At 44.0% G+C, this 20,211-nt stretch overlaps 1 protein-coding gene across 2 annotated transcripts in view; it reads left to right on the top strand.

The window, feature by feature from the left end:
- itga9 (integrin, alpha 9) overlaps positions 1-20,211 on the top strand; it is a 424,393-nt gene that overhangs the window by 331,493 nt on the left and 72,689 nt on the right. For both annotated transcript variants that reach the window (XM_080193712.1, XM_080193713.1), the window contains 3 exons: positions 1,290-1,379; positions 4,545-4,653; positions 15,826-15,933. In XM_080193712.1, coding sequence (XP_080049838.1) covers positions 1,290-1,379; positions 4,545-4,653; positions 15,826-15,933 — 307 coding nt within the window. The remainder of the gene's footprint in view (positions 1-1,289; positions 1,380-4,544; positions 4,654-15,825; positions 15,934-20,211) is intronic.

A 20,211-nucleotide genomic window follows, 5' to 3' on the forward strand; every position in this document is an offset into this window, starting at 1 on the left:
TCAGGTTTCAATTCTGTGTAAGTCAGATTCCTTCCTCCTGTAACAAAAATGAGATCTGTCGAAAATAGGGGTGGGATTTCTGCATTTGGGTCCTGCCTTCATTTTTAAAACTCAATCTGGACCTAACCCATTTACTACACTTGCCCAATTACCCTAACAATCTGACCATTTCGTGGTTATGCCTCATTTGAATGGACTTTAATAATGCACTGGATCTCAATGAACACTAACAAGCATCTCCTTTTTAGATATAGTTTGAACATACGGTCTCTGTCTGACTGTAGAAAATGAAGCCTTTCCGACTTGAGGCTCAGTCGTTGCTAAACTGACTTCTTTGAAGAGGACTAGAGAGGCGCACACAAATCAGAGGGCAATCTGACCCATTCCTGAACTTTGGACATCAAAATATGGCTCTGAGTTCCAGCTTGAATGATAAACTCTTCACCACTGTTGATTTATTTATTCTCCATCAGTTTCATTCTTTTCAGATTTTCAATAAAACCCAGTACTTCCCTTTGTTCCCCACCAATTAATTTTTTTCAGTTTGTCTAAATATCTTGCTCACCTTCCAGTTTACAGTCTTTCTGTGTCGAAGACAGGAACCTGCATTTTATTTAGACATGCTAACTGAACTGTTGTAACACTTTTACTTTTATTTCAAATTTACGGTTTTTTAAATTAAAATGTCCTGACACGTACTAGTCCCTAAGCTAAAATTTAGTTGGTTTTGTTCCTCTCGTCTTGAACATTAGCTGTGATATATAGAGCGGAGATTAGTTTTGCTTCCTATCCACTTGGATGCAAGTCTCTTGGGCTAAGCAGCACTTTGACTTTTGGTCTATTCAACATGGCCTCGAGGGCTTTGAACCAACAGAGGGGTTCCAATCTGTCCATGATAAAATTCTGTTAACATTGAATTTAAATTTGGTATTCTCCCATTGCCTTAAACGTCCTTCCAAATCCTAGGGGACATTGTTACCTGTCTATAAAACTATCAAATCATCGCAATGTTTAAAGGCACTTTACAAAAATGTTGGATGCTGTGATGTGATTGTGACCCCTACCACTCAAACATAAGCAATTTGAAAAGATAGTCTATATCTTTCAGATACTGTGCCGACAGTGTTAGCTCAGGAAATATCCCCTAGAGCACCATTATTTGCCATTGAACCACAGTGTCTTAACTATTTTACTTTTGTTTCTGATGTGGTAGTTTGAAATGTCTGATTTACTTGTATTTTTATGTTGTTGGTGCAGCCTTTGAAATTGATTTTGTTTCTTTTCTGCAGTGGTAACGTGGAGCGTAATGAGTCTCTGTCAGACAACACACTCGTCCTCAGCATGCCCCTGAAACATGAAGTGGACACAACTATCACAGGGTAAGTTTGATCAATATATTGGCAAGATTTCAGAATATTGCTGGAATAGAATTTGCCGCAGACAAGATTATGGGTGAGATTTTCTGACCTTGGCACCCGCAGGCACTGTCACAGGTGGGAGGGAAAAGTTTGTAGAACCAAATGGTGTCCACTGGTGTTGGGGCTGGAAGATTGTGGCTTAAGGGGTAGAAATTCGGGTACATTTGTACTGTGAAGTGAGGGGTGTGGGAGTGGTGTGGAAGTGTGAGGCTGAATCCTGGCACCTGAATAGTGAGACCTAAGGGACTACAGGCCGCCCGACAGCCCGGCAGTGGAAGAGGGTATATGTAGAGGCATTTTGGACAAGCGTAGGAAGAACAGGGTAGTTGTAGTGGGAGATTTTAATCTCCCTGGGGTGGATTGGAAGGTGCCTAGAGCTGGGGGGGTTCGGACGGGGAGGAATTCGTAAGATGTGTGTTGGAAGGATCCTTGGAGCAGTATGTAGATAGCCCGACTAAAGAGGGGGCTATACTGCATTTAGTTCTGGGAAATGAGCCGGGTCAGGTGGTTGAGGTTGCTATTAGGCTGATTGGCAGTAATAAATTGTCCCTAAATTAGTTTTCCTCAATGTGGATGGCCATAAAACAATAGATAAGGGTTATGGGTGGAGGGGGGGACGGGTAGTGTTAAAATGGCAGCATGGGCTCGTTGGGCCGAAGGGCCTGTTTCCTAGGCTGTTTTTGTTCTTTGTTCTTTGTTGATATGGGCCTTGAGTCCATTTAACATCAAACTGGAGCAGTGCAAGCAGCCAGCCAACAGAATAAATCAACGTTAGACGTCTACTGAGAGTGGGGGATTATGAGGCATGGGAGTAGGATGTTGGGTGAGGAGGGGGGGTGGTGGAAGAGAGTGGTGGAAACAGAAACATCAAAAAAGACAGTAGGACTAGGGGGCACAGCCTCAAGATAAAAGGGGGGCGGTTTAGAACGGAGTTGAGGAGGAACTTCTTCACTCAAAGGGTGGTGAATCTCTGGAATTCTCTGTCCGTTGAAGTGGTGGAGGCTGCCTCGCTAAATATTTTTAAGACGCGGGTTGATGGGTTTTTGATAAGAGAGGGGATTAAGGGTTATGGGGAGAGGGCAGGAAAGTGGAACTGAGCAGCGACAGATCAGCCATGATCTTATTGAATGGCGGGGCAGGCTCGAAGGGCTAGATGGCCTACTCCTGCTCCTATTTCTTATGTTCTTATGTTCTTAAGTAGGGGAAAGGTGGTTTGAGTGGAATGGAGGTCACAGGCAGGAGGTCAGAGGTGATGGATAAGGCATTGCGCAACAATTTGCTTTCCTCTCCTAACACGGCACTTCCAGTGTGCGTGTATTCCCTGTTTGCCATGCAAAACAGGAACAGAGGAAAGAAAGTGAGGCCGACAGTTACTTGAGTTCAAAAATCATAGAAACCCTACAGTGCATAAGGAGCCCATTTGGCCCACCGTGTCTGCACTGACAACAAGAAACATGCAGTTATACAATTCAGGGGGAAAGAATAGAGGGGAATCTAATCGAAATAAGTCACACAGGAAAAAGAGTTGAAGGAGATCCGATACAACCGGGTTATAGAATATTCCGAGAGATAGGAGAATGAAGCATTGAGAAATAGATTAATCAGAATGGAGGGAGACCTTATCATACCAGGGCACAGAGAGATAGGAGAGGTGGAAAGGCGTTTGAGTTACAGAGTAATGAGAGATGCAGATCTCATGATAGTACTCGATACAGGAAGGACTAGAAGGAGGCATTAAACTTTATCTCAGTATGCAGTTTCCAAAGACGTTGTAGGCCTTCAGTGCTGTCAGATGGCTTCCTCTTTTTGCTTGTGCAGAGGAACATCCACTGCAGTGTCAAAGTTAGTGATTTAATAGGAATGGGTTCACTGACTCCTGAGTCATTCTTCAAGTGCCGGTTTAGAAATTTGCACCTTTGATCTTTTTGTAGCCCTCTGGAAAAGGAACATGCAGTTGAGTAATTAACCCTTTGGATACTGCAAGCGCTGTGCTGCTTTGAAGATATGCGACAAAGATGGTTGTTTGTGTGTGGCTTATCACACTTAATGGACTGATAACAGGGCAGGACATCCACTTGTCCCTTTGACCCCACCATAACCCTAACCTGTTTTCCTGGATGGTGGTAATTTATTTTCCGTGAATGAATGGTACAGAAGATGTTCTCTTGGAAATTAAAACGAGATGCTTTCTGTGACAAGCTGACGATTAACCTAATCTGTTCGTGACTCGGATGTGAAAACCAAATTGACCCCCTTCGTCTCTAACTCCTGTTCACCCGCTCTCTCGCTGTTTCACTCTGAGTGGTTAAATCTAGCCCCATTCTCTGGAACTCCCTCCCTAGTATTTAATTGCATCTTTGAAGGCTTTCCCCCCTTAGCTCAGTGGGTGGTCCACATACAACCAACTACTATACAAAGTGCTTTGAAGCATTTTGTACATAAACTTAATACATAAAATGTAAATTGTTGTTGCATAGTAATTTGTCATATATAACATTTGTATGTCAAGTATGCACACTTTTACAGTTTTTCCATTATCAATGTATTGGATAAACATAAAAATGAAAATCTGATGATTTATAGTTTGTTATTGATAAACTCAATTAAAAATTACAGGTTTTTTTTTGTTTTTATTCCAATTCAATCAAATCAAGTCCAACTCAGAGTCTCAACAAGTTGGGACATTCCCGATCCAAGCTGACAAGACAGGGATCTCACTTCCTGTCTTGGGCTTTGTCTACATGATCCAAGCTGATTGGAGTAAGCATAGCTCCTTCTCGAAGGCTTGATCTCATTTGTATCTTAACCAAAAAGCTGAGATGCTGCTTTTAAAAATTGCTTCAGATGAAGCTGAAATGTAACCTAATGACTTCAACCAAGCACAGCATGTCGATGCTACACTTGATCTTAGACAAAAGGCAATCCCAAATATTGCACTGAAGAGATTGCAATTTTGTTCCCGTTGTTTTGAGATTGAAAAACTAGTATCTATTTAGCTCTGCATAAAGGTGTTTAAGACTAATCCTGCCTGCTAATAAAACAGGTTAGATGCCGTTACATTTACTGATGTTGCTGCGTTTTTTCTTTGTGCAAGCTGATAGTTCTTCATTTCTATTTTTAAAATAGGTCTATTTCCCCCGCTTCCTTTACTTATGGTGATTCAGTGGACGCATCAAAGTTTATTCAACTGGAAGACATGCCCTGCCTCTTTCAACCTTTCAACTTGACATTTCAGGTGAGTCAGCCAAGCCAGCATTCATTCCTTACACATAGCAGTTTGTTAAAAGAAGTCAGTCTCTCAGCTGAAAGAGAAAATCTCAGCAGGTCTGGCAACATCTGTAAGGAGAGAAAAGAGCTGATGTTTCAAGTCCAGACGAGTCCAGACGGATATTAAAGAGAGAAGGATGGTAGGAGTTGAGGGCCTGAATGCGATTACTGTCACTAGAGAGGTAGTGCTTGATAGACTAATGGGACTGAAGGTGGGCAATTCCCCAGGACCAGATGGAATGTATCCCAGGGTTCTGAAAGAAATGGCAGAGGTGATAGTGGATGCCTTAGTGATTATTTACCAAAATTCGCTGGATTCCGGGGAAGTGCCGGATGAGATTGGAAAACGGCTAATGTTACGCCGCTGTTTAAAAAAGGTAGCAGACAAAAGGCAGGGAATTATAGGCCGGTCAGTTTAATGGCTGTAGTCAGAAAAATGCTAGAATCCGTCATCAAAGAAGAAATAGCGAGGCACCTGGAAAGGAATGGTTTGATCGAGCAGACGCAGCACGGATTCGTTAAGGGGAAGTCGTGTTTGATGAATTTATTGGATTTCTATGAGGATGTGACTAGTGCGGTAGACAGAGGGGAACCGGTGGATGTGGTGTTTTTAGATTTCCAAAAGGCGTTTGATAAGGTGCCTCATAAAAGGTTGCTACAGAAGGTTAGGGTGTACGGAGTTGGGGGTAAGGTGTTAGCGTGGATAGAGGATTGGCTGTCTAATAGGAAGCAGAGAGTTGGTATCAATGGGTGCTATCCTGGTTGGCGGTTGGTGACTAGTGGAGTGCCGCAGGGATCGGTGCTGGGGCCTCAGCTATTTACCATTTATATAGATGATCTGGAGGAGGGGGCTGAGTGTAGGGTGACGAAATTTGCTGATGACACGAAGATGAGTGGAAAAGCAAATTGCGTGGAGGGTGTGGAAAGTCTGCAGAACGATCTGGATAGGCTGAGCAAGTGGGCAAGGACCTGACAGATGGAGTATAATGTTAGCAAGTGTGAGGTTATCCACTTTGGCAGAAATAATAGTAGGAGGGATTATTATTTAAAAGGCGAAAAGCTGCAGCATGCTACGGTGCAGAGGGACCTGGGGGTCCTTGTGCACGAGTCGCAAAAACCCAGTCTGCAGGTGCAGCAGGTGATCAAGAAGGCAAATGGGATGCTGGCCTTTATAGCGAGGGGGATAGAATATAAAAGCAGGGAGGTCTTGCTGCAACAGTACAGGGTACTGGTGAGGCCACAGCTGGAGTACTGTGTGCAGTTTTGGTCGCCACACTTGTGGAAGGATATATTGGCCTTGGAGGGAGTGCAGAGAATGTTCACTAGGCTGATACCGGAGATGAGGGGGTTGAACTATGAAGAGAGACTAAATAGACTGGGTCTGTACTCATTGGAGTTTAGAAGGATGAGGGGGGATCTTATAGAGACGTGTAAGATAATGAAGGGGATGGATAGGGTAGAGGTAGAGAGATTCTTCCCGCTTAGAAAGGACAGCAGGACTAGAGGGCACAGCTTCTAGATAAGGGGGGGGGGCAGTTTAGATCAGAGTTGAGAAGGAACTTCTTCACTCAAAGGGTGGTGAATCCCTCGAATTCTCTGCCCGTTGAAGTGGTGGAGGCTACCTCGCTGAATATATTTAAGTCATGGATAGATCGGTTTTTGATAGACAAGGGAATTAAGGGTTATGGGGAGAAAGCGGGAAAGTGGAACTGATCCACTTCAGATCAGCCATGATCTTATTGAATGGCGGGGCGGGCTTGAGGGGCTCGATGGCCTACTCCTGCTCCTATTTCTTATGTTCTTATGTAGATGACCCCTTTGATAAATAGCCCCCATTTTCTATGCCTTTTAGCTTTGACAAAGGGTCATCTGGACTCAGAACGTCAGCTCTTTCCTCTCCTTAGAGATGCTGCCAGACCTGCTGAGATTTTCCAGCATTCTCTCTTTTGGTTTCAGATTCCAGCATCCGCAGTAGTTTGCTTTTATCTGTCCCTTAGCTGTGCACCTGTTCCATCAAAATGGACTTAAAATATTATCAACTATAAAATCAAGTATTAAAATTGTGTGGGGTACACTGACACACACACTTGAATTCCAAATTCTTTGGTACCATTCCAAAAGGAGTGTGAAATAGTAAAATCTATCCCATGTGGGATAGTTCCATGATCTTGAGTTTCTGATGGAGATTTTCATTGGAGTCCTTGAGATGCACACTCCTAAACAGTGCATTACTTGACAAATTCATTGCACTTTATTCCCCAGCCTTTGGTACCTTGTAACAGCTGCTGGAGAGGGTTCAAATGGTTCCATGAATGAGCAGTTCTGAAATACTTATATCAAAAGTCACAGGTTCGTCCTCTGGCCAGTGCTAAGTTAGATAATTGCTGCCAGGCCAGTTGATTGCGGAAGTCAACATGCACAGGACCCCTTCCAGCATCCTAACAGAGAAAGAACCTAGGAACACAAACCCTCTGGTACCCCTCTGCTCTCATGAAGGATCCCCATTGAAAATGCCAACAAGCTTCTCATCCACCCCAAGGCAGATAGTGTTCTGGGAATCTCTCAGCTTCAGTGCTTATACTCAGAATATACTCAAGGACAAAGATAGGAAAAAAAAAGTGATCATGAGGATGACATTCACTAAATCCACTTATGAGACATCAAAGAACAAAAACAGCCTGGGAAACAGGCCCTTTGGCCCAACGAGCCCACGCTGCCATCTCAACACCACCAGTCCCCCTCTCCACCCACAACCCCTGTCTAATGTTTTATGGCCATCCAGATTGAGGGAAACTGATTTAGGGACAATTTATTCCTGCCAATCAGCCTGACAGCACATCTTTGGGGTGCGGGAGGAAACCGGAGCACCCGGAGAAAACCCACGCAAGCACGGGGAGAATGAGCAAACTCCCACAGACACCGGCCCAAATCCATGTGTCTGCACAGCAATCAGCGATATTCACTGAGCTGTCGTCTTGCCCAGTATCTTGTCCAGTTTAGGCACACACTAACGACATGAAGCACTAGGCCAATCTCGAACAACCAAGAGCAGCCCCAGTACGACCCATCGTGTGTATGCCCCTCGTTGGACACAAGGCGGACCGACTTAAAACCTGTGAATGAAAAGGAAAAAAAACATTATTATTGTACGAGTGAGTTTTATTGCTTGTGAACAGATTGTAAAACACCATGAGGAGAGCCAGGCACTGTACACTTCACACTGTTCTTGTTACTTGACAGATACCTGAGATGGGGTGGAGGTGTTATCTTATGAGGAAAGGTTGGGCAGGTTGGACTTGTATGTATTAGAATTTGGAAAGTTGAGAGGTGATCGTATTGAACCACGCAAAATCCTGAGGGGTTTTGGCGGAGTGGATGCTGAGAGGATGATTCTCATTGTGGGAGAGACGAGGGAACACAGTTTAAAAATAAGGGGTCTCCCAATTAAGACAGGAAAAATATTTCTCTCAGAGGGTTGATTTGATTTAATTTATTATTGTCACATGTATTAGCATACAGTGAAAAATATTATTTCTTGCACACTATACAAAGCTTACCATTCATAGAGAAGGAAGCAAGACAGTGCAGAGTGTAATGTTACAGTCATAGCTAGGGTATAGAAAAAGATGAATTTAATTAAGATAGGTCCATCCAGAAGTCTGATGGCAGCAGGGAACAAACTGTTCTTGAATCGGGTTGGTACTTGACCTCAGACTTTTGTATTTTTTTTGCGACGGAAGAAGGTGGAAGAGAGAATGTGCGGGGTGGTGTGGTCCTTAATTATGTTGGTTGCTTTGCCATGGCAGCGGGAAGTGTAGACAGGGTCAATGGATGGGAGGCTGGTTTGTGTGATGGATTGGGCTACATTCACGACCTTTTGTAGTTCCTTGCGATCTTGGGCAGAGGACGAGCCATACCAAGCTGTGATACAACCAGAAAGAATGCTTTCTGTGGTCCATCTGTAAAAGTTGGTGAGAGTCGTAGCTCACATGCCAAATTTTCTTAGTCTTCTGAGAAAATAGAGGCGTTGGTGGGCTTTCTGAACTATATTGTTGGCATGGGGGGGAACCAGGACACGTTGTTGATGACCTGGACACGTAAAATCTTGAAGCTTTCGACTCTTTCTACTTTGTCCCCGTTGACGTAGACAAGGCATGTTCTCCTTTATGCTTCCTAAAGTTGATGACAATTTGCTTTGGTTTGCTGATATTGATGGAGAGATTATTGTTGCTGCGCTAGTTCACCAGATTCTCTATCTCATCCCTGTACTCCATCTCATCATTTTTTGAGATCCGACCCGCTACAGTTGTGTATTCAGCAAACTTAAAGAATCGAGTTGGAGGAGAATTTAGTCACACAGTCATAGGTGTATTAAGAGTATAGTAGGGTGCTGAGAACACAGCTTTGTGGGGCACTGATGTTGAGGATGATTCTGATGGAGATGTTGTTGCCTAACCTTACTGATTGTGGTCTGTGAGATAAGAAGTTCAGGATCTAGTCACAAGGGGATGTGCTCAGGCCCAGGCCACAGAGTTTGGAGATGCGTTTTGTGTGAATAATGCTGTTGAAGGCTGTGCTGTAGTTAATAAATAGGTGTCTGACATAAGTTTCTTTGTTATCTAGGTGTTCCGGGGTTGACTGCAGTGCTAGGGAGATAGGCGTAGAGGTTTACAGCATGGGAACAGGCCCTTCAGCCCAACTTGACCCTACTGCCCTTTTTTTAAAATCCCTAAGCCCAATTGCCCACATTTTGCCCAATTCCCTCTGTCCCCGTCTTACCCATGTAACTGTCTAAGTGCTTTTTAAAAGACAAAATTGTACCCGTCTCTACTACTACCTCTGGCAACTTATTCCAGACACTCACCACCCTCTGTGTGAAAAAAATTGCCCCTCTGTACAATTTTGTATCTCTCCCCTCTCACCTTAAAGCTATGCCCTCTAGTTTTAGACTCCCCGACCTTTGGGAAAAGACTATCTAGCTGATCTGTGCCCTCATTGTTTTATAGACATCTAGAAGATCACCCCTCAGATTTCTACGCTCGAGAGAAAAACGTTCCACTTTATCCAGCCCCTCCTTATAACTCAAACCATCAAGTCCCGGTAGCATCCTAGTAAATCTTTTCCGCGCTCTTTCTAGTTTAATAATATCCTTTCTATAATAGGGTGACCAGAACTGTCCACAGTATTCCAAGTGTGGTTTTACCAATATTTTATACAACTTCAACAAGGTGTCCTGACACCTGTATTCAATTTTCTGACCAATGAAACCAAGCGTGCTGAATGCTTTCTTCACCACTCTGTCTGCCTGTGACTCCACTTTCAAGGAGCTATGAACCTGTACCCTTAGATCTCTTTGTTCTGTATCTCTCCACAACGTCCTACCATTAACTAAGTCTGGCCCTGGTTCAATCTACCAAAATACATCAGCTCGCATTTATCTAAATTAAACTCCATCTGCCATTCACCAGCCCACTGGCCCATTGCAATCCAAGATAACCTTCTTCACTGTCTACTATGCCACCAATTTTAATGTGATTGCAAACTTACTAACCATGCCTTCTATATTCTCATCCAACTCATTAATATAAATGACAAATACCAGTGGACCAGCACCGATCCCTGAGACACGCTGCTGGTCAGAGGTCTCCAGTTTGAAAAACAAACCTCTACAACCACCCTCTTCATAATGATGGACGTTAGAGCTACCGGCTCTACAGGCTGCTTGGTTTTTCTTAGGTTCCGGAATGATGGTTGTCTTCTTGAAGCAGATCAGGACCTCAGATTGTTGTAAAGAGAGGTTGAAGATGTCTGTGAATACCCCTCAAGGGGCATAAACCTTTTAAATTGTCTTCCTCAGAGAGTAGTGGAAGCAGGGTCAATAAATATTTTCAAAGTAGTGGTAGACTCTCCTAGTGGCTAATGAGAGTCAAAGGTTACCGTGGTAGGTGGAATGTGGAGTTGAGACCACAATCCATCAGCTGTGATCTTATTGAATATAAGTGAAGGCTCAGGGGACTGAAAGGCCACCTCCTGATCTGTATGTTCCAATGTACTGAGGGAGGTCAAATGCATACTGTTTTATTTTGTGTTTCAATTTGCAACTCTCAGAGTATTATCTATTTTGGGCAATTGTTAATATTTGAGTTTTTACTCCAGGAGAGTGGATCACAGAATCGCAGTGTAGAGCTCACTGCATACAATTTAGAGTGCTCCTGATTTATTGGATTGTGTTGGACTCTGATTGGATGACTACCTTTCTATGGAGCTGGGCTACAAAGGGCTGTGCTTAGCAGCCTTCAATCATAAATTGTACTCTAGGTTTAAAGAAGGGTTGTATGAATAAGAACATAAGAAATAGGAGCAGGAGTAGGCCATCTAGCCCTTCGAGCCTGCCCCGCCATTCAATAAGATCATGGCTGATCTGAAGTGGATCAGTTCCACTTTCCCGCTTTCTCCCCATAATCCTTAATTCCCTTGTCTGTCAGAAACCTATCTACCCGTGGCTTAAATATATTCAGCGAGGTAGCCTCCACCACTTCAACGGGCAGAGAATTCCAGAGATTCACCACCCTTTGAGTGAAGAAGTTCCTCCTCAACTCTGATCTAAACTGCACCCCCCCCTATCTTATAATACTGCAAACCCATTAGAATGATGCAAGACTAAAGATGCCAGGAGAGTGTCCATTAGAGCGAAGACTAAGAGGAGATTTGTTAGAAAAGTTATCATTTTAAGGAGTTTTCCCCCCCAGTGGAAATTAAGCCAGTGAGGGAAGGAGTTGAGAGAACCTCATGCAAATGTACGATAGGCAAATTGCGCGGAGGGTGTGGAGAGTCAGCAGAAGGATCTAGATAGGCTGGGCGAATGGGCTAGGAACTGGCAAATGGAATTTAATGTTGGCAAGTGCGAGGTGGTCCACTTTGGTAGGAATAATGGTAGGAAGGACTATTACTTACGTGGTGAAGAACTGCAGCAGGTGACGGTGCAGAGGGACCTCGGGGTCCTTGTGCATGAGTCGCAAAAACCCAGCTTGCAGGTGCAGCAGGTGGTCAGGAAGGCGAATGGGATGCTGGCCTTCATAGCGAGGGGGATTGAATATAAAAGTAGGGAGGTCTTGCTGCAGCTGTATAGGGCATTGGTGAGGCCACAGCTGGAGTACTGTGTGCAGTTTTGGTCGCCGCACTTAAGCAAGGATATTTTGGCCTTGGAGGGAGTGCAGAGAAGGTTTACTAGGCTGATACCAGAGTTGAGGGGGTTGAGCTATGAGGAGAGGCTGAATAAACTAGGCTTGTACTCGTTAGAGTTTAGAAGAATGAGGGGAGATCTCATTGAGACATATAAGCTGATGAATGGGATGTATAGGATAGAGGTGGAGAGACTCTTCCCGCTCAGAAAGGACAGTAGGACTAGGGGGCACAGCCTCAAGATAAAGGGAGGGCGGTTTAGAACGGAGTTGAGGAGGAACTTCTTCACTCAAAGGGTGGTGAATCTCTGGAATTCTCTGCCCGTTGAAGTGGTGGAGGCTGCCTCGCTAAATATTTTTAAGACGCGGTTTGATAGGTTTTTGATAGGCAAGGGGATTAAGGGTTATGGGGAGAGGGCGGGAATGTGGAACTGAGACACGACAGATCAGCCATGATCTTATTGAATGGCGGGGCAGGCTCGAAGGGCTAGATGACCTACTCCTGCTCCTATTTCTTATGTTCTTATATCCTTTCGATCCATTCGCCTTCTAGTTGTGCCCCAAGGTTGACTTGCTCTTTTGAGATGGCAAACACGTCCCTCAAAGGCAGTTGTGGGATCCTTCATACTACACAAATCAGATCCATCAGTGTCACTGGGGACCTGATGTGACATTTTTGTTAGACATCTCAGTGGAGTGATAATGTTGCCTTTTCCAATAGGCCAAGCCTGCCGAGTGGTGGATCGTGAATCAGAAGTGGCACAGCAACCTTTAAAGTTTTGTTTTAGCTTGTCTCGTGGGTCAGCAGGATTTCTCTCGGCCCCTCGAGGAAATCTTATGCCTCCGTTGTCTTGGTCTTCCCTCTGTCCTTCCTCACCTCATAATGACTGCCAGGTTTGACCCCACAGTTGACAATGGTGTCCCACCACTGATGCCTTGCTTCTGCCTCCCATTGTGGTATTGGACCTGCTGGATTTGGGCAAGTCTCCAAAAAAAGTTATACAAATGCTCCACTCTTTTGATTTTCCTGGGTTTTCTGCATGTTTGAGTTGAAAATCACCATATCCACTCTTCCCCTCCCACCCCTCTTTTAAAATAGGGAGCACTATTTTTTCTGGTGTCAGCGAACAGATGGAATCAAGATACATAGAACATTACAGCGCAGTGCAGGCCCTTCGGCCCTCGATGTTGCACCAATCAGTGGAACCAATCTAATGACCCTCTAACCTAAACTATTCCAATATTATCCACATGCCTATCCACTGACCATTTGAATGCCTTTAAAGTTGGCGAGTCCACAACTGCTGCAGGCAGGGCATTCCACGCCTTACTACCCTCTGAGTAAAGAACCTACCTCTGACATCCGTCCTATAATTACCACCCCTCAATTTAAAGCTATGTCCCCTCGTTTTTTCCTACCTGGATGAGGATTGTAGAAATTTCTTTATGTGGAGAATTGTTATGAACACAGAATGTTTTGTCACAGGGAGTGGTCAATGTGAAGATTATTTGCCTCTTTTAGATTCCCAGTGGAAGCAGAGAAAGTTGAGCAGTGGAATCACTTAAATGATAAGAACTGGCACTGGCTTGATAGACCGAATGGTAGCCTTCTCTGCTGGAAACCTTTTCAGTTCAAACTTACAAGGTTCAGAAAATGGTAGTTCTAAAGCAAGGATCTATATGATTCATAGAACCCTGCAGTGCAGAAAGAGGCCCTTCGGCCCATCGAGTCTGCACCGAACACAATCCCATCCAGGCTCTACCCCCATATCCCTACATATTCTACCCCTAATCCCTCTAACCTATGCATCCCTGGACACTAAGGGGCAATTTCTTAGTGTGGCCAATCAACCTAACCCGCACATCTTTGGACTGTGGGAGGAAACCCACGCAGGCACGAGGAGAATGTGCAAACTCCACACAGACAGTGACCCGAGCCAGGAATCAAAGCCAGGACCCTGGAGCTGTGAAGCAGCAGTGCTAACCACTGTGCTACCATACCAGTACTGTGCACCTAGGTCTACTCTGTAGTAATCCGGTGCACCTATTTATAGAACAGTTTCCAATCCTGGAATCAAGATGTTCAGTACTCTGAAGGCTAGAGGGATCCTGCTTTGAAGCAATATATGTTTATTTCAATTACCGCATGCACGTATAAAAGAATAGCTTTGATCCTTGAAAACACACATGCTTTTGTGGACCTGCCATTTGTCCTGATTGACTGACTAAATAGGACTCTCGAATTTTCTCTCTCCCCTGCCAAGCCCTGAACATTCAGAGCATTCAGCATTATTTTAATTAGACTCAGTCCCCCTTTGTACCTCTGGAATAGTGTAAATTCTTGGCTGGGGACATACAGCTTTCTTCTTCAGGCATTCCTTTCAACATAAACAACCCCTTTGGGAAAATGCAGCTAGTGCTCAAAAACACATTCCAACCCAACTTTCTGCCTGCTTGGCCCCATTGGCAGCTTTTATTTATCTCATTTTGATCATGCTCCTTCCCATAATGGGGAAAGTATGACAACAGGGGAGGGGTTATAGTCTAGTATCTTCCTGGACCTGGAACTTGTACAAATAGTTGTATCCCTAGAAATGGCAAGAGAACATTTTACTGTGGTTTTATTTTACGCTGATGCTATTTTTGAAATTTGGCACTTACAAAACACTTGAACAGGCTGTACGCTTGTGCACTTTGTTGTTTAATGGTAACATTATAAAGTCGGCAAGTTTTCCCTTCTGAACTGAAGCATATTCTGAACTTATACTGAGCTAACAAAATGTTAATGGGTTTCACCTCTTTTCCTCTGCACCCATTTTTGATTTTGCAATGGTGTTCAGACTTAGATTGATGTGGTGTGAACAATATAGGAGGGAAAAGAACTTAACAAGTCATTTTCAATGTGTTTGTCCTAAAGTGACCATAAAGAACCCTGCTGCAATAACCAGCAGTTTAAAAGTATTTCGATCAACTGGGATTTTCCAGTTTGCGTTATACATATTGCTGAAGCTTTTTGTCTTGCACTCAACAGACAATTTGCTAGAATAGCAAATGTAAAAGGAAACAACAATTTATACCTCATGAGAAGAGAATGCTGATCGATTGGCAGGTGAACTCCAATTGGTAGTGGCATTGCCGCGGAGGGTGCAACTATTTAATTAATGAGTGACGGTTGACTTTGTTTAAGTTCAAACTAAGCAGGTTGACTCTGATTGCTCAACGCATTGCTCTGGGAAATCCCAGAGAAATCATGCTTCTCCTGACCATTGCCTATTTTGTTTAGTTGAAACATTTATAATGTGTTCATGTTCCTTTTGTCTGCAAAATGTTTACATTTAATATTTTTGCCAATTATCCTGACGAGTGCAAGATGAAATACTGGTCAGAATGAACTCCTTCAGAACTCTTCCTGAAGTGAGATTGAAATGGACTTGTGCAAAAGCCAGTGACATTACACAGCAATAAATAAATCAAATTGTGTTTAAATATTTACTTAGCTTTTCCATAATTAGAATTGAAGGGAAGTTGCCATCAAGTCTGACTTTGCCACTTCTTTGCACTGCCTTTATTCTGCATATAGAGTTTTCAACTTGTGATGATTATATGAAGGGTAAACAAGGAAATGCGTAACCATCTCTGCAAAGGTTCCCACTGTGAGTCTTGTAGAAGAATGCCACCATGAAACAGATAGGGACATACAATTGGGCTGGTGTTTCCAGCAATGTTCATGCTACAGCTCTGAAAATAAGGGCTGCAGAGCATGACCCCTTCAATCATCCTGAATTGCAGGATCATCCTATGTTCTTTTATAGAGTTTTGTATTAAAAAGAGAGCTATTGTGTTATTAGAACAGAAAATGTTATGGTACGGGTGGGGCATTTGCTGAGGCTTTTAACAGAACAATTTGTATCAAGCAGGGCTAATAACAGCCTTTCTTCCCCTTTATTATTGAATTAAAGGTTATAAACATGGGCCCAAGCAGCGCACCAGAACTCGCTGTGCAAATTATGATTCCTAGCAGACTTTATACGAATGGAGCTGACATATTTCTTATCCAGGAGGCCGTGGTGAGTACACAGTGCTGTCAATTCTACCGTTGTCTCCTCTGCCTTTGAATAAATTGTTCATATCAGTTTTAAAACTTGATTGTCAGGTGTAGGTAGCACCATTTAATAAATATAAAGCAATCGCAGAGTTACTCTAACACTTTGTAAATTGCTGGGATGAAGATAACTTATCCTTTCCAGACCTGGATTGTGTTAAATTTTCTTTGCTGTCCATGTGCATTTGCAAATGATTGGCATTGTGTCGATACCGAGGACTCTTTGTTTTGCCAAAGAACTATTTCTAGATTATTTTAGTATGCTGTTTGATTCTGTCCAAGTTTCCTGAAAAGTGTACAGTGTCCCTTTAACAACCTATTCAAATATGAAGACGCTGATTTGCCTATTAAAATCTGCAACTTTCAAGAAGCCCTGCATCATTCATGGGATTCAATTTGCCTTCAATACTTCTAGTGCACAGGAACACACTCTGAGAGTTCAGAAACATGCACAGTACGGGGAACCACAACTGATGGAGTTGCGAGTCAGATATAACGTATTCTTGGACCAGAACTTTATGGCCCCCTCAAAGGCAGGATGGCTGGCACTGGGTATCACAAATCAGATGACATGCCAGCAGCACCATTTCAGGTGCCTACCCACCCTTGTTGCAATTTTACTAGCGGCAAAGGAAATGTTGGGCAACTTGCCCAATTCAGGCCCTTAAGTGGCCCCAATTAACCCCACTGCCTATAGGATTTTACACATGGCAGGGGAAGATGGCACCAAGTGTCCAACCCATGAGGTGGGCAGGTGTGGCAGGGGTTGGGTACATTCTGTTCAGGCTGCCTGTGAAAATTGGAGGGTCCCTACAACATACAATCTACGCCCTACATCGACTCTCAAAGGAGCTTTCATAGAAACCCTACAGTACAGAAAGAGGCCATTCGGCCCATCGAGTCTGCACTGATCACAATCCCACCTCGGCCCTACCCCAATATCCCTACATATTTACCAACTAATCCCTCTAACCTACACATCTCCAGACTCTAAGGGCAATTTTTAACATGGCCAATCAACCTGACCTGCACATCTTTGGACTGTGGGAGGAAACTGGAGCACCCGGAGGAAACCCATGCGGACACGAGGAGAATGTGCAAACTCCACCTGAGCCGGGAATCGAACCCAGGTCCCTGGAGCCGTGAAGCAGCAGCGCGAACCACTGTGCTACCATGCCACCCCTCCGTCCCAAGTCCCCCTGTGCTAGTCTGGCCCCAGAGAGACTTTAGGCTTACGTCCCCTAGCCCGAGCTCTATCACAGTGCACTCCCAGTGGCAATGCTGGAACAGAGAACTGCTAGTCTTTTGATTGGCTAGCAGCTTTGGAGGTGGGGTGTCTTCCTTGTTGGTGATGGGAGGCCTGCCCGTCTTAATCCAATCAACAGCTCAACTGTCATTAAGTAAATGGCTGCAGGACGGTTCCACCATGTCGAGTAGACTCACTCCAGTTTTTGGGTTAGATGGAGTTTTTGCCCATAGCATACAATTCAGCCCCTGGTGTGTGAAGTCCTGTGGCAAAAGAAATAAAGGCAACAGTTTATCACATATTTCCTGACCAGAAGACACTGGTAAATAACCAGATCTAAGAGACTGAGAGAGGTGATCTGTGATGGTTCTGCCTCCCACCGAAGGCAGTCAGGTAAACATTTGGGGTGAGCTAGGGTCAAATGGATCCCTGGAGGTGTACTTGGGGGTGAAAAATATACCTAAAAGGAAAATCAGGAGGGCAAAAAGGGGACTTGGGATAGCTTTGGCAGATAAGTTAAAGGAGAATCCAAAGAGATTCTATAAGTATATTACGGGAAAAAGAGTAACTAGGGAGAGAATAGGGCCACTTAAAGATCAATGAGATTGTCTACATGCAGAGCCACAGAAGGTGGGTGAGATCCTAAATGAATATTTCTCATCAGTATTTACTGTGGAGAAAGACATGGAAGCTAGAGAACTTGGGGAAGTCTTGAAAAGCGTCCACATTATGGAAGAGGAGGTGCTGGAGGTCTTAAAACGCATAATGGTAGATAAATCTCCAGGACCTGATCTGAGTGTGCCCCCAGACATTGTGGGAAGTTGGGGAAGAAATTGTGGGGACCTGAGAGGTGATACTTGTATCATCAACAGTCACAATGAATGCCGGAAGACTGGAGGGAGGTAAGTATTGTGCCGTTATTAATTATTAATTAAAAGGCAGACCCCCACCTGCCTAACCTTGCTGGAGGCCGCTATATGCCCATTTGGTGGATTGCGAAGCCCTTTGGTTGTAGGGCAGTCTTCCAAAATCCCCTTCAATAACTTACCCACCATTAATTGCGTTAATGACTACTATCCGGAGACTCTGACATCCATCATTATGAAGTGCTTTGAAAGGTTAGTCACAGCACGGATCAATTCTGACCTCCCAGATTGCCTGGATCCACTAGTTTGCCTTTTGTTACAACAGGTCCACAGCAGACACCTGGACAACAAAGACATTTATGTCAGAGTCTCATTTATGGATTGCAGCTCAGCCATCAGCACCATTATTCCTACAAAACTCACCTCCAAACTCTGTGGCCTAAGGCTTGCGTCCTCCCTCTGTGACTGGATCCTAAACATCCTAATCCACAGACTGCAATCAGTCAGGATAGGCAACAACACCTCCTCTATGATCCTCCTCAACACCGGTGCTCCACAAGGCTGTGTCCGCAGTCCCTTACCAAACTGCTTACACACCTGTGACCGTGTGGCCAAATTCCCCTCCAACCCGTTTTTCAAGTTTGCTGATGACATCACTGGGTCGGATCTTAAACAATGTTGAGACAAAGTTCAGAAAAGAGATAGAGAATCTGATGAACTGGTGTCCAACAATAATCTTTCCCTCAATCTCATAAAAATGAAGGAGATAATCATTGACTTTCAGAAGTGCAGTGAAGGACATGCCCCTGTCTACATCAGAAGTGGAAATGGTCAAGAGTTTCAAGTTTCTAGGTGCCCAGATCACCAACAACCTGTCCTGGTCCCTCTATGCTGATGCTATAGATAAGAAAGCCCACAAATTCTTCTACTTTCTCAGGAGGCTAAGGAAATTTGACATGTCCATTACGACTCACCAATTTTTACAGATGCACCATAGAAAACATTCTTCCTGGTTGTATCACAGCTTGATATGGCTCCTGCTCTGTCCAGGACCACAAAAAACTACAAAGGATCATGAATGAAGCCCAGTCCATCATACAAACCAGCCTCCCATCCATTGACTCTGTCTACACTTCCTGCTGCCCTGGAAAAGCAGCCAACATAATTAAGAACCCTATGCACCCCAGGCATACTTTCTTCCATCTTCTTCTGTCGGAAAAAGATACGAAAGTCTGAGTTCACATGCCAACCAACTCAAGAACAGCTTCCTCCCTACTGCCATCAGACATTTGAATGGACCAACCTCATATTATGTTGACCTCTCTCTACACCATATCTATGACATTAGCACTACTTTCTGTACCTTCTTCTTTCCTTCTCTCTGTACAGTGTGCTTTGTCTGTATAGCACAAGAAACAATACTTTTCACTGTGTACTAATATATGTGACAATAAATCACATAAAAGGATCCACATGTAGATGGAAAGGCAAGGACTGATTAGGGATAGTCAGCATGGCTTTATGTGTGGGAAATTGTGTCTTAGAAATTTGATAAGAGTTTTTTTGAAGTGGTGACTAATAATACAGATGAGGACTGTGTGGTAGATGTTATGTACATGGACTTTAGCAAGGCCTTCAACATGGCACCACATGGTAGACTGGTCATAAAATTATATCACGAGATCCAGGGAGAACTAGCTAATTGGATATAATATTGGCTTGCCAGGAGGAGGCAGAGGGTGGTGGTAGAGGCTTGTTTTGTTTGGGAGGCCTGTGACCAGCGGTGTGTGTAGGGATCAGTGCTGTGTCCACTGTTGTTTGTCATTTACATAAGCGATTTGGATGAGAATATAGGAGGCATGGTTAGTAAGTTTGCAGATGACACCAAAATTCGTGATGTAATAGAAAGTGAAGAGGGTTATCTATGATTACAACGTGATCGTGATCAACTGGGCCATTGAACCGAGGAATGGCAGATGTAATTTCATTCAGATAAGCGCACGGCATTGCATTTTGGAAGACAAACCAGCGCAGGGTTTAAACAGTTAATGGACGGGCCCTGGGGATTGTTGTTGACCAGAGACATAGGGGTGCAGGTACATAGTTCCTTGAAAGTGACATCGCAGGTAGA

The sequence above is a fragment of the Carcharhinus amblyrhynchos genome, chromosome 8 (assembly GCF_965287045.1).
Source record: "Carcharhinus amblyrhynchos chromosome 8, sCarAmb.v2.hapA, whole genome shotgun sequence".
Taxonomy (NCBI): Eukaryota; Metazoa; Chordata; class Chondrichthyes; order Carcharhiniformes; family Carcharhinidae; genus Carcharhinus; species Carcharhinus amblyrhynchos.